This window comes from Pristis pectinata, chromosome 32, assembly GCF_009764475.1.
Source record: "Pristis pectinata isolate sPriPec2 chromosome 32, sPriPec2.1.pri, whole genome shotgun sequence".
Taxonomy (NCBI): Eukaryota; Metazoa; Chordata; class Chondrichthyes; order Rhinopristiformes; family Pristidae; genus Pristis; species Pristis pectinata.
This window is the reverse complement of record NC_067436.1, coordinates 11234900-11248767: the sequence shown is the minus strand read 5'-3', so window position 1 is coordinate 11248767 and position 13868 is coordinate 11234900. Positions and strand designations below refer to the sequence as shown.

The following is a 13868-nucleotide window of genomic DNA, read 5'->3' as shown; positions in this document are numbered from 1 at the left end:
TTAGCAGTAAGTTACAGTGGAATTGTAGTTTCTGAAACCTCTGTTGCTCCGATTTCCTATCCCTACTACCTGCCCAAAAATAGAACATTTAATTTCTGTCCAATTATATAAATGCAGCCTAAATCCTCTCTTGATATGTGTAGTTGGTGTTAGTCCCTAAAATATCAATTGCAAATTTGTGTGTGTTGATTAAAACCAATCAAATAATCTGACAGCTGTTGGTAAAGAGCCTGGACAAGTTTCCCCTTTGCTTTAGTGTGGTTATACATAGCATAGCTTTTACTTTAAGAAAAATGCCTGCTTATGAGTGCTTATATACACAATGTGTGCTTATAAGTTTCACATTTTTCTTAAAGTAGAAATGCATGCATTAATTTACACATTCACTAATGGAATTATAGTTTTGTCATCAGTTTGTTTTTCCAAGATTGTTTCCATAAAGCTTTTTTAGGATTAACACATTGTTGTATTTTAAACAAAATTACTGTGAGCAAATATACACATTGCACTGAATTAATGAAATGCACTATAATTCAACGATAGCCATAAGGAGATTCCTGATAAAATAATTTGAACAGGAACTAGAATGTGCTACCAGAAAGAAAATGTAGTTTACACTTCCAGTTGTGCCTTTTTTGCACAACAGAGTTGAATCATTGAATCAAATAACGTTGCAGATTTTCTATGAAGCATCGAAATTTAAAGCACAGAAGGAAGAAATTCATCCCATTGTAGTAATGCCAGTCAGAAAGGACCTTTTCATCCCAACCCCAGTTGCTAGCTTCCAGTCGACACCCCTACTGGTCAAGTACCATGTGCCACCTCCACCATCCTTCCAGGGAGAGATGCCTTGTATGTTCCGACAAAAGCATGGATATGTATAACATCGTTAGGTATAAAACGTTTATATATAGTAGCAGTGATGCATTGCAAAATATTGCCTTTTCACTGGTTTATTGCTAGCCTGATCCACGTTAAATTGATAGTTTTCTCCAGCGAGCCCTTTAGCTCATGGGTGCTTGAATAATGAACGTGCATTTATAAACGCGACACAATTTTAGGATGGCCTGTGCCCATGAATTACTTCTTCAGGGAAACGTAGAAGCTTGCTTGTGTATAGCAAGGAATACAAAGAGCAATACCATCAATGTTCAGGTAATCTGGTGTAAGTGAGTGAGTTGAGAGAGAAGCTTTGGCTAAGGTACTAGGGTAACTCTGCTGTTCATTTTGCAGGGGGACGCTAAGATAGTTTATGTCCACTTGAGAATATATTTAGCTGAAATTTAACAACTTCAGCACTGTAGCGCTCCCTCCACTGCAATGACACACGAGCCCAAGTTTTGTGCAAAAAATCTCTGAAGTGGGGCTTGAATGCATAACAACCTTTCTCTTGGAGGCAAGGGTGTGACCACCAGGCTAAGGCAGAACCCAAGATGCTTTTAAGTTCCATATTCATTTGAAATCTAGCTTTTCCTAGATTAATTTACTGTCCAGCTTGACTGATACAAGCCAAATAAACTGTTCCGGTTTTAACATTAGCTGTCAGGCACACTCCACTCATTTATCAATGGATTTAAGAGCCAAAAGGTGACCTAAAACACTAAATTCACATGTTTGTTAGTTACATAGCACACACAAAGGTGCTGGAAGAACTCAGTGGGTCAAGCAGTATCTTTGGAAAGAAGTGGACAGTTGACGTTGCGGGTCAAGACCCTTCACCAGGACTTGACCCGAAACGTCGACTGTCCATGTCCCTTCAATGGATGCTGCCTGACCTGCTGAGTTCCTCCAGCTCCTTTGTGTGTTGCTCCAGATTCCAGCGTCTCTTGTGTCTCTAGTTATATAGCAATGTCAGTTATTGTGATGGTTGCACTACATTTGTTTTGAAAGGGGATATTGTGCACAAAAGAGGGGAAGAATATGAAATATTCTAACCCAATTGGACAAAGGCAATATTCCTTCCTATTAACTTTCCCCCTAAATTTCCGATCCTTTTAATTTTACAAGTAAAACTTCTGTTAGTTGGATTCAAGATGTTTCTTCATGATATGGGATTAATATAGATGGGTACTTGATGGTCGGCATGAACTGGTTAGGCTGAAGAGCCTGCTGTAAGTCTCAATGATTCAGAGAGAAGATTAACAGAAGCAGTGCATTAGCTTTCACACACATACACACATGTATGCAGTTCACACATATACATACATATATTACATACATGTGTGTATCTCCTGACTCTTCAATTTTTCTTTTTTGTTGTCTAAACTTAAGCTAATAAATATTTTGCAGGTTTGTTTTCCTTTAATGGTCTGTTGTGGAAAGGGAGCCACAGGAGCAGAACAGTATTACATGGGATGTAATAAGAAATTGTCTTAATATTTGCAAGCTGCTAGAGGGAGGGTTTGATGGGAACTAGGTGTCCGGGGGAGAGGGACGGTCCCTTAACAGAAATATTTTGATGGTGCAGATAATGCTGCAATAGTTATCTTGCAGAAACATTTGTTAAAAATAGCTCCAAAATAGCAATAGGCTGACAAATTATCCTAAAGTTTAAGCTGGTATTAGTGACTGGGTATGCAATTACTGCAAATTACACAAACAACCAGCATAGAAATTCCCAGGTATTTTCTGTCTTTCGTAACTTCCAGATTTCACTTTAATACCAACTAGGGAAGAATTAGATTTTCTAATGATATTATTACAATCTAATAAATTCATGAGTGAGATGTAAAACTGCAGTACAGCTTAGGGTAACGAGTGTAAGCTAACCAATCTTGTCAGCATTTTGGAAAAAGTCATTATGAATCTGAATAGTCAGGTAATTTCAAATAATAAAAAAATAGCATGACCCAGTTTGTTCTCAGATAATTTGCAGCAATGATTCAGGATGTTTCCAACTGTTAGTAAATCTTATTGCAAGAGTTTGATTAATTGGACAGCTTGGTACTAATGTTCAACTTGTGCATTGCTTCTTTGTTAATACATTAGTTGTCATCATTATGTAACTGGGGAACATTCAAGATGTAAAATTCAACCGGCAGCAGTAAAATGTTAAATTATGTGGACATTACCATCAATAATTAGAATAATTTAATGTAACATATGAATATACTTCCAAAGATATTAAAACATTTATTAATACCATCAATTTTGAACAGTATTTCAAAATACTTGCCTGTTAAAATTTTATTTAAAACTTGCCTCTTAAAATGCTCTTGTGCGTCTTATGATTACATTTGTCGTTTAGGCAAAATCTTTCTCTGTATAATAGCATGTTAAAAAATTATTCACTGTCCTAGGGTAACCCCTTCCTAGCTGACTTTATTTTGCTTGACTGGCATCTATAAAGCTACTGTTTTACTTGTGAACACTTGTTCATAATAACTTCTTTTGTGCATCACAACATTAAAACTCTGTCAACATGAAATATAATTCTAAAAGCACACTGAATCACAGGTTGTGCCAAATCTAAAAATGGGAACCTATAATTATATGGAGACACAATTTGAGAAAAAGTAGTTCTATTGGACCACTAAGGCTTGGAGGAAAATTAAGAGGCTTTTATCAAAAGTTTTATTGGGCAGAGAGCACTAAGTGTAGAAAGTTGTAGAATCACAGAACAGAAGGCAATTTAGTCCATCATGTCCATGCTTGTTCTTTGAAAATTAGTTTCTCTGCCCTTTCCTCAGATCCATGCCAATTTTCCCCTTCATTATTTAATTAATTCCCTTCAAGTATTTTTGCTCTAGAATCTGTTTCTAATGACCTTTCAGGCAATACATTCCAGATTATGACAGGCTATGTTTTTAAAATAAATGTTCTGATCTAGTTCTTTTACAAATACTGATTCTTTATCACACTAACTACATATGCAATACAAATCTTTGTGACAGGAATGTTAAAATATTGCTTATAGGGAGAAAAAAGCAGGAGAAATTCTTTTCATAGTGCTTTTTGAAGCATGGAATGGCCTGGAAACGGGGTGGCTGAGACTGAGAATCTAGCCTCTTTTGACAGAAAACTTAACAACCATAGAAACAGTGAAGTAACCAAATGGCGGTGGGGTTGCTGGCTTTGGTTTAAAGAGGGCCAAATGATGGCTTCTGTGCTATAAGATTCAGTTATTTCTCTGAATTTCTACTTCAGTTCAGGATTCTCCTTGTCACCTTTACTCATAATGAGCCTGATGACAATTTCCATAAACGGACCAAGCTTCATGAACTGAAAAGACTTTCTATATTCTCTGTAGAACACTGCTGTGCACAAATTAGCTGCCAAGTTTCCCTTTGTCACAACACTTTAAAATTGCTACACTGCCTTGTAATTGTGAAAGGCACTTGTATAAATGCATGTTCATGTGTTCTGTACATGTCTGTCACAGTTATGCTCACACAATGAACCTGGCTGAGGGAAATTTCTTGCAGTGAAATATATTTTAAAAAATTGCCTTTTAAACTGTTCCAGATTTTTTTTATATATAAGAAAACCCCAAAAAGAGATGACACAAAATACAAGGGAACTTGTGTTTTGATATAAAAGGATTACATGCTTTATAATCAAAGTTACTGGTTCTGGGAAAAATGCCCCATTTATTTTTTATAACTGATTCCTTCGAAAAAAATTGAGCCATCACTTTCCTTGGCATTTAGTCTTTCTGGATGTGAACTGCAGTACATAAGCCACAAAGTCCCATTAAATACCTTGAACCAAAATAAGTCTAATAGTCAATGTAATGCAGTTTATCCCACAGATGTCTTCTGGAGTAATGAAGTGTTAACAGTTTTAAGTCACCTTTTGAAACAAGAGGATAATGACTTGTTCTTCCCATCAACACAGTTTGCTAACTTTTACATCTGTTAATAAAAAGGAATTTTGATTTTAGTTTTTTGTTTTTTAAAAAAATAGTATCATTAACATTTTAAACATCCCATAGTCATAGCGGGTTCTGCTGTCTCTTCCATTCTAACTTGCACCCAGAAATGTGAGCTAATGCAGTTTTGGAATCTACCTCCAAGTTTTCAACACTGATCAAAGTAGGTTTAATTTGTTTAGATTCAGATCAGATAGCAATTCTCCTTCTTCATAGATTGCCTAGCTCTTGTCTTCTATTTTGTAGAGAAAGGTTAACACAACGTTTCATGGTCAAAAGTTGTACAGCACAGAAGCAGGCCCTTCAGCCCACCATGTCCATGCTGGTCTTTTGCCCATGTACATTAATTTCATTTGCCTGAGGACCATGTACTTCTATGCCTTGCCTATTTAATTATCTGTCCAAATGTCTCTTAAGCATAATGATTTTTATCTGATCCTACCACCATTTCTGGCAGCGTGTTCCACCATGTTTTTAAAAATAAACTTGCCCCTCAGATCCCCTTTTAAAGGTATCCCTTTCCAATATAACATCTGCAGAGAATAATGGTTTTAGTGACCATTTGCAAACAAATGGCAGAAAATGTGCCATGTACATTCAAAAGTATGAGCTAAGAATAGACAGTGAATATAACCTTGCTAAAGTGCTGTAAAATAAAAGATGCCTGAAAAGGGAAAGAAGAATTAGTATCAGAGAATGTTTGATGGTAAATAGCTCATTGGCAAGTTGAATTTTCTTCAATTGAATATAATTTTTTTCAATTTAAGCATATTGATTCTGTTGCCGAATTGTCGGAAACGGATTTTGCAGAAAGCCAAGTGCCTTTTGCTGTCTTATTTTAACTTGGAGGATGTTCATTTTAATTGGCTTTTTATTCCTAATATTTAAGCCCTTTTGAAAGAATACAGGTTGTCTTAGTGTAGATTACCATAAGGTGGCAGCATTTCATTAAATAACCACTATCCATAGTTTGCAGTAGCACTGATATAAAAAAAATCCTTCTGGTCACAGCTCTACTTTGCCTTAAAGATTTAAGTTTTGATTTTCAGCAGTCTCAGTTATTAATACTAGTTTTAATTTTTGTTTGACAACACTTACTGCAACCAGAGCATTCCTTGTAACCTTCTCCAACTAGATAACTCTCTAACAACCCTGATGACCTGGTGTGCAGCGCCACTCTTTTGATTCCCTGTATGGGTTCTCTCGCTCTCTGCTTGATTCAAGTTGGAACGAGACATGCCTCAGGCTTTGAGCTAGTTATGTTGGTGAGTTGATTAGAATATAAAATCATTTGCAACATCTAGAGTAGCCTGCAAGAGGCGCTGTAGGACAGGAGAGTGTTTGAAAGTGACTATGCATCTGAAAATACCAGTGAGATTGAGATCAAGAGGGTTGTGAGCACAGGATTATAGAAGCAGCATGATTATGATGCAGACAGCTTGGATTTCATCTACTGTCATGTCCTGAACAACATGCTCAGTGCGGTATCCAGCAAGGAATACAAATCCAGGCCTTTGTGGTGCAGTGCATAGTTAGCATCAACCTCGGGAAGATGCTCGTCGTTTGATGTTGGCATTGATGTATGACTGAGTTTGATTAATTTTCCACATCATTTATGTCTGGAGCTTAATTTAAGTGGAAGTGAGTGCAAAATTCATACACTCTTCTCACAAGCCAGTAATTAAGGAAGATTATGATAATCTTTACACAATCGTTTCCCCCACCATTTAGTCCATTACTAAGGCCATTATCAAAGTAATCTACAACCTAGATGGAAATTAGTGATATTTCTGTGCAAAATAATGTATTTTATTTTGATCATTGCAAGGATATTTCACAATGGGGATTTGTTATTTCAGACTGGGAGTGTGGAGTTAACTACGGTGAGATGGAGACATCACAAAGTATTTGACAGATTAAAAAGTTAAATTTATAAAATGTTTTCACAAAGCATATTTCTTATGATTCCTTGAAGAGTGTTGTAACAATGTTTACTGTGTTGTTGTGTTCTGATGTGTTTAATCACTGACTTGCTAACTAATGGTGTTACTGTTATGCATGGAGGTCAGCTGATAAATCGTGCTTTCTGTTTTAAAAGTAAGCTTTTCAAATAATTCCCAAAAAATTATTTGTATGCATGAATATTAACAATATAATTCTGTCTTAGATATTATTATAAGAAAATGGAACAGTAAAATGGCATCTCCCAGGAGTGTAATCCCATTATTCACACTCTTTCCTCCCTTATTTCTCTATATTCCTTCTCTCTCTCATGGCCATCAGCTCCCCTTTTGATTCTTATTAGAACAAATGATCCATCATCGCTCTGAATGGTGAATGTCCTCTGCAGCATTCATGCTATGTTGTTTCTGTGACCTACAATGTGACATGCTTGGCTTCAGCGAGTTAAGAATTGATTTCCAGATTGCTAATCCCAAGGGTTTCCTACAAGGCAGTTTCAATTAGAACTAACGAGGTTGTGAGGGCATCTGATCACTTGAGGTAAAGGGAGCAAACCCAATGAGTTGATTACCAGAGGATGCGAGTTTAAAGTCATCACAATGGAAAGAATGGAGAGGTTGGAGATTTCTTTAAAGAGTCATGATGATCTGTTGGTGAAAATGGAATTCAAAATGGATTTAAAAGGAAAGTGGATTAATATTTTGGAGAAGCAAAATGTTTTTTTTAAAGAAATGTGACTAACGGTGAGTTCTTTCAGAGTTAATGAGCACAAGAAACCAAACAACCTCTTGGTTCTGTGGCATTTTCAGGCAACTCTGATTAGCCACGTTTCCAACCAGTCTGGGCACACCTCACGTAAGCACCAACTTTCAAATTCAGAATTGCAGACTATTTTTCTTTCTCTTGGGCAGAACAGTTTTTAGAATTTCAACAAGACCTCTAAACTGCAACACTTCTTTTGTATGAACATCATTGTCATTCATAAAAGTGGTTGGAATGTATTGATATTCACAGCGTGACATCAATGTGGAAAACCACTGGTTTGAGAAATACGCATAGCGGTTATGCCCTGCTAAAGTTCTGCATTTTAACATCCTAATTTAAATCTTAAAGTGTCAGTACACTGAACTATTATTGACTATGCAGTCTTTATTGTTGAACTTGGTTTTCTTGGAGTGCAGGCTTCTATGCTGTTGATCCTTGTACTTTAATTGGCTGTCCATCCTCATTTCACTTGCTCATTTATATCCATGGGACCCGTGTTCTGGTTCTCGTTCCCTGTGTGCCTGTGCTATGTTTATGGTTTTACTGCTGACAATAGCTAGCTTTTGAATAATCTCAGTGATTCTTTTAAATAAAGCAGGAAAAGATTGGGGTCTTTCAATTGGTTGGATGAGCAGTTCCTTCCTTCAAGAGCTCTAAATCCTGTTAAAGAAAAATTGAACAGCATTACAAATGTATGCTTAATATTTACTGAAGTCCCAATGTGTTTGATGGATAAACAAAACCACAGATTAGCAGTTTTAGCAGCTGTCTTGTTGATGTGCATAAAAACTGAATGATGTTAAATCATGAACTGCTTAAGCCATTATACATGGTGTGATTAGGTAATTCTCAGACAAACCTTTTGTATGCAAGAGGTATACAAAAGTTTGAGAATTATGGGGAAGAAAGAGAGTCTATGGCAGTTGTCTTTGCTCATTGTTCAGTACAGATATGAATTTTTGTACTCTCTCATGGGATGTGGGCATCACTGGTAAGGTCGGAATTTAATGCTCAGTCCAACCTGCAGTCAGGGCAAAGCAACAATTGAAATTCTGGTGATAAATCAATAGATGGCAGACTACCATAATGTCTTCACAACCTGTAAAAAGTAATGGGTGTCCAAGCATCTAAATAAAATGGCATAGATCCTCTCTCACAACATTCAGTGAGGAAAAGGAAGTGATCTCTATACACACTGTTGCAGGAGTATAGCCTAGCTTCCATCGAAGGGAAACCACATGCTAATATGCACACTAATAGTTTTAAATTCAAAGTAGACCCACTTGGTCAATTATGCATATGATTGATCATCTTGATTTGGTGTTAGAATTATAGAAGCTTAATGTATAGAAAGAGAGCTTTCACTTACCACGTCCATGCTACTTAGGCAGGGCTGATCTTGTGATCTTCATCTTCAGGATGTGTCCCTTGGCACTAGTGAGGTGTTTCACCTCTTGAAGGGTCTTTGTTGTCTGCACTAAAACTTGTCTGTAAAGTTGTAGCCTCTCCACAAGTAGTTTCATCTAATTCTAATTATCTGGGCAGCAAGATCTATGGCTTTTGATGCCATGCCCTATGGAATACCAAAGCTGCCTATAGCACCACTCCTCTAGGATCTACAGCATTGTTTGATCAAAACTAGGCATTAACAAGGAAATATTGTGAGATAGCTGCAGCGTCTGATTGTCTTACAAGCAAATTAACTGTCAAACTTGCATTCCAGCGAAAATATTACACTTGAACAACAGCTCCTGGGGACCATAAACACTAGCAATGATCATTTGGGCTGTCTGGCCTATTACTGTATTGTAAGTCTGACACTTCTGGTATTCAAGCCCCAAATAGGCTTTACCTTGGGGATCCTCCTCTGTATCTGGATTATTTCCTATCTTGCATCAATGACTTCCTAGGTATTGTTGGAGACTGTGTTACTCTGATTGAACTCCAGTCACAAGGCTTGTAGCCATTCGGTAAGTTGCTGCTATGAACCTATTGCTGTTACGTCAGAAGAATTGAGCAGTGCACCATAATCATGCAGGAAGTTGTAAGATGATCTGGTTAGTCCACTTGTAGGTTCCTGTCTTGCAATTGTATTGTTGGTTCCATGATCACTATCCTTTCACTGTGGTCAAGTTAAAGCATCGTTCTATGTTCTTGGATTCCACATGGAGCCACCTTCAAATAATCAAAGTGCCACTCTCTAGATGAACTCCATCATGTGATTTTTTTTTTAAAAGCCATCATGTCATGATCGGCTGATGTCCTGGTTGATAAATTGTAGCATCCTAACACTCTGGTTCTCATTTGTCAAATGATAACCCCTTTCACACACTACAGTCTCAGTACTTCATCTCTGTGGGACTTGGATTGTCCTTTTTATGGAAGAGGTGGGGGACTTGGTGACATGCTTGCTTAGTGTAGTTTCAGCAAGTGGTGCAATGGAGGAGGCCCTAAGGCTTTGTGAGTTAGTCTCCATATCGAAGTATGTGGAGATTGAGATGCGGTTACACATACAGGGTAGATTGATTGTCACTATCATTGACTAATGTCAGGGCATTCCTATATTGCATAAATTGAGTTCTTGGGTTTTGACCATGCCATTGTTAATTGACTCATCCTACACCCATGGAAATGCTGACCTCCATGTTAGTGTTGCCTGCAGCATGTGACTCATGGCTGTTGTGTGCTACTTGATGCTTTATTGCAGTGAACAGCATCACACTTGCAGTGAATCTGATTGGCTGCCTAGCTTGGTTGATTGGAGGAGGAGGAGCTGTCAACTTTGGACTGGCCTTTCTCTGGCTGATACTGTTCACACCATGCTCCTATGTTTGCTGGTTTAGACCAATCTACAAGGCTTTCAAGTAAGTACTCAAACATAGCTCATTTTCCTTGGCCCCCTTCACGTGGATGAGAAAGTTCGAACATTTTACCATCAAAATCTTAAATTATTTGGACTAAATAGTCACATCTACATCTGGAAGAACACCAGAAATGAAATAAATGCTTTTGATTTGGATGTTCTACTACTTCACATTTCTATCCAATAATGCTTGAGTAAAGTTTTCATTTCTGTCCTTTTTTAAACAGGTAGTTTGGTTTTCCAGTTCTTAGTTTACATTCATTGCCATATGTTTCCATTTTATGTCCAAATTGCATTCAAAGACTACATCTGATTGTTCACCACTTTAGTATAATGAACCCTGAAAATTGATAGCCGTGGGTTAAAATAGGATCATATTCATTTTCAGCAAACCATTTTCTGAATGCCTTAGATAAGGGCTTTTGAGGAGGTAAATCGAGACAAAGTCTTTCCACTGACTGGTGAGTTTGCCACTGAATAGTAGAAAACATTGATTGGAATATCTTATTTGTATGTGGGAGATTATAAGGACATGAAATGCATTGCCAAAATTGGTACTCAAACCAAATCTGTAATTTCGTTTTTAGGAGTGGGTCAATTTTTGAAGAAAGCTGAGAAAAGTACAAGCAAACAGACTAAGCAGCTAGCTCTTATGGTACAAGGCAACAGGGAAATAACTGCCCTAGGAGCTGTAGAAAACCTATAATTATTTGGCTTAGCAGCAGTAATAAGAAGAGTTGACCTGTCTTCAGGAGCTTGCAGTGATGTTCTCCCCAGGGAGCATCGTGGACAATCTGAAGATCACAGAATTACTAAACTGCAGCGTAAATTTCCAGTACTGTAAACCACTAATCCATACATTGCACTTGGATCCATACGTAACTTGTGCATGACTTAATAGAGAAACAGAAATAGTTAAACTGTTTCATTTGGGTATAAAACAGACTGTTATTTTGAGAGTTAACCACATGGAATGAATAGAGCCAGTGGAAAATAACCATATTACTCGCCTGACTAAATTAGTTTTCACTGTAATAATTATTGAAGCTGCCATGACTTTGGGGCTTCAGATGCATGTCTAGCCTTATTGCTTTATGTTTCCATTTCCATTTTTATTTGGCTGAGGACACACAATTCCACCTTAATTGAAACACATTTTTCTTATCTCGGGTCATGCAGTAGGATTATTTCTTTGCCTGAAATTGTGTTCTGGAGACGCAGTTTGTTTGCCAGAATTGATGTTGATGGCACACTAACTCCACTGCCAAAAAATGCCAGATGTCCTCGTCTCAATGTAGACTTTCATTGCAGAAAACAAATAGAATCAATATTTAAAACAAGTCCCAAACCATTTTTCTTCCTCAGTTAGGAGCAGGACTGTCTTTGAAATAGTTTTTAAACTATGCTTTATTTTCCACTAACACTGTCACACTTCTATTCCCAGTCAATCAGTTCACTCCATAATTCTCAATAATTCTGCAGCGTAATGAATCGCCATTAGAGATTTTCCAATGTTCCCTTCTCCACCTACCCTTCTCTTCCAAAGTCGAGCTGGCATACAAGATACTCCATCTGAACTAGTTTCTGTTGCTGTTTTTTTTGCTTTGAAAATGATGATTTATTTCACAACCATGTCAGATCACTCTTAATTTGAAAATTTCTTGCAAGGGAAATGATGGAGCAATCTGTACTAAATTGACGTGAACTTAGTTTCACCATTACCCAGGTGTTTTTTTTAAATGTGGAAGGAAACCTGGAGTATTTTGTTACCAAGTACCATATTTTTAAAAAAACTCAAGCTGTGAGGTTGTCAGGTTTTGTTCTTATCATCTTCTTTTAAAAAAAAGTGACTAAAGGTAATATCCATTTATGACCAATGTATCATTGGCATTTTGCATTTGTTATTTAACCAACTTTGTTTAAGATCTCAAAAGATAACAAATTTAGATGAACCTGAATTTGATGACAAGGCTGCGTGTAGTTTTGATTTGAATTTAGAACTGACTATTCTTGCTAAGGCTTCAGCCCTTCTTGATGAGTGCATTAGAGATTTTGATCGTGTTTCAGCTAATATTTCAAGTGGACATTTAAAATTATATGTGGACCCTCTGGACCAGCTATTTTATGTGGTTGGGTGGTGTATACGGGATATTTTAATCACAAGGTCGTTAATGTTGGTAATTGCTAATCCTCTGAAACTGTCTTCTGTAATGTTTTTGCACTTTTAGGTCAGATAGTTCATTCAATTTTATGGCATTCTTTTTTACGTTCATGGCCCAGCTGGTGATCAGCATTATTCAAGCAGTAGGAATTCCTGGCTGGGGAGTCTGGTAAGGATTTTTTTTGCATTGCATGTGGAATAGTAAAGACCTGGCTATTCGGTTAAAGTTATCTTAAATGAGAAGTGGGTCAATCAAAGGGGTCCATTCAGAGTGATATAACCCGCACCCCCCACCCCTATTCCAAGGTGGATTTTATTTAATGTGACAAAGGATTCTGATTTACAAACTCCACAGTACATCTCTGCCATTTTAATCCCACTCTTCGCAATTCCCACTTCCAACACTTGCTGCACCTTACCAAGGTTCCTCAAAAGTTTGAGGCAGCACAGTTACTGCCTCACAGCTCTTGACCTGCAGCAATCCTGAGGATGTGAAAGGAAACTGGAGCACCCAGTTAATTGGCTGCTGTAAATTGCACCTGATGCACAGGTGAATGGTAGACTCTGGGAGAGTGTTGGTGAGAATGTGGGGAGAATAAAATGAGATTAGTGTAGGATTCGTGCAACTAAGTGCTTGATAGCCTAGATTTGGTAAGCTGAAGGGCTTAGTTCTGTGCTCTATGACTCTAAATTCACTGATTTTCTTAAAACTCATTTCTTCAACTATAGTTATGACGACCATCTTATTCTCAATACCTCGGCTTATAAAGGCAGGCATTCCAACTGCCTTTTTCACTACCCTATCCACCTGTGTCACCACTTTCAGGGAGCTATGGACACACCCTGAGCTCTCTGTGTACATCGACACTCCTAAGATCTCTGCCATTTACTCCAGATATCCTACCAGAATTTGACTTCCCAGAGTGCTCTAACTCATGCTTGTCTGGATTAAATTCCATCTGCCACCACTGCCCAATTTTCTAGCTGATCTGTGTCCTACTGTATCTGCATACAACCATCTTCACTGTCTCCTCCAATCTTTGTGTTGTCTGCAAACGCGCTAATCGTACCACCTGCATTCTCATCCAGGTCATGTATTACAAACGATAAAGGTTCCCGCACCAATCCCTGCAGTGTACCACTTGTTACACATTTCCGGTCAGGAAAAATGCACCTTGACCACTGTCCTCTGCCCCCTATCACCAAGCCCATTTTGGATCCAGTTTGCCATCACGCCTCAGATCCCT

General features: G+C 37.7%; 1 protein-coding gene across 9 annotated transcripts in view; it reads left to right on the top strand.

The window, feature by feature from the left end:
• Positions 1 to 13868, top strand: part of LOC127585313 (secretory carrier-associated membrane protein 5) — a 45407-nt gene that overhangs the window by 14861 nt on the left and 16678 nt on the right. For 8 of the 9 annotated variants that reach the window (XM_052042677.1, XM_052042675.1, XM_052042682.1 and 5 more), the window contains 2 exons: positions 10305 to 10461; positions 12689 to 12790. In XM_052042677.1, coding sequence (XP_051898637.1) covers positions 10305 to 10461; positions 12689 to 12790 — 259 coding nt within the window. Of the gene's footprint in view, positions 1 to 6462; positions 6512 to 10304; positions 10462 to 12688; positions 12791 to 13868 lie in introns of those variants that run through there. The other variant, XM_052042683.1, reaches the window with a different exon arrangement.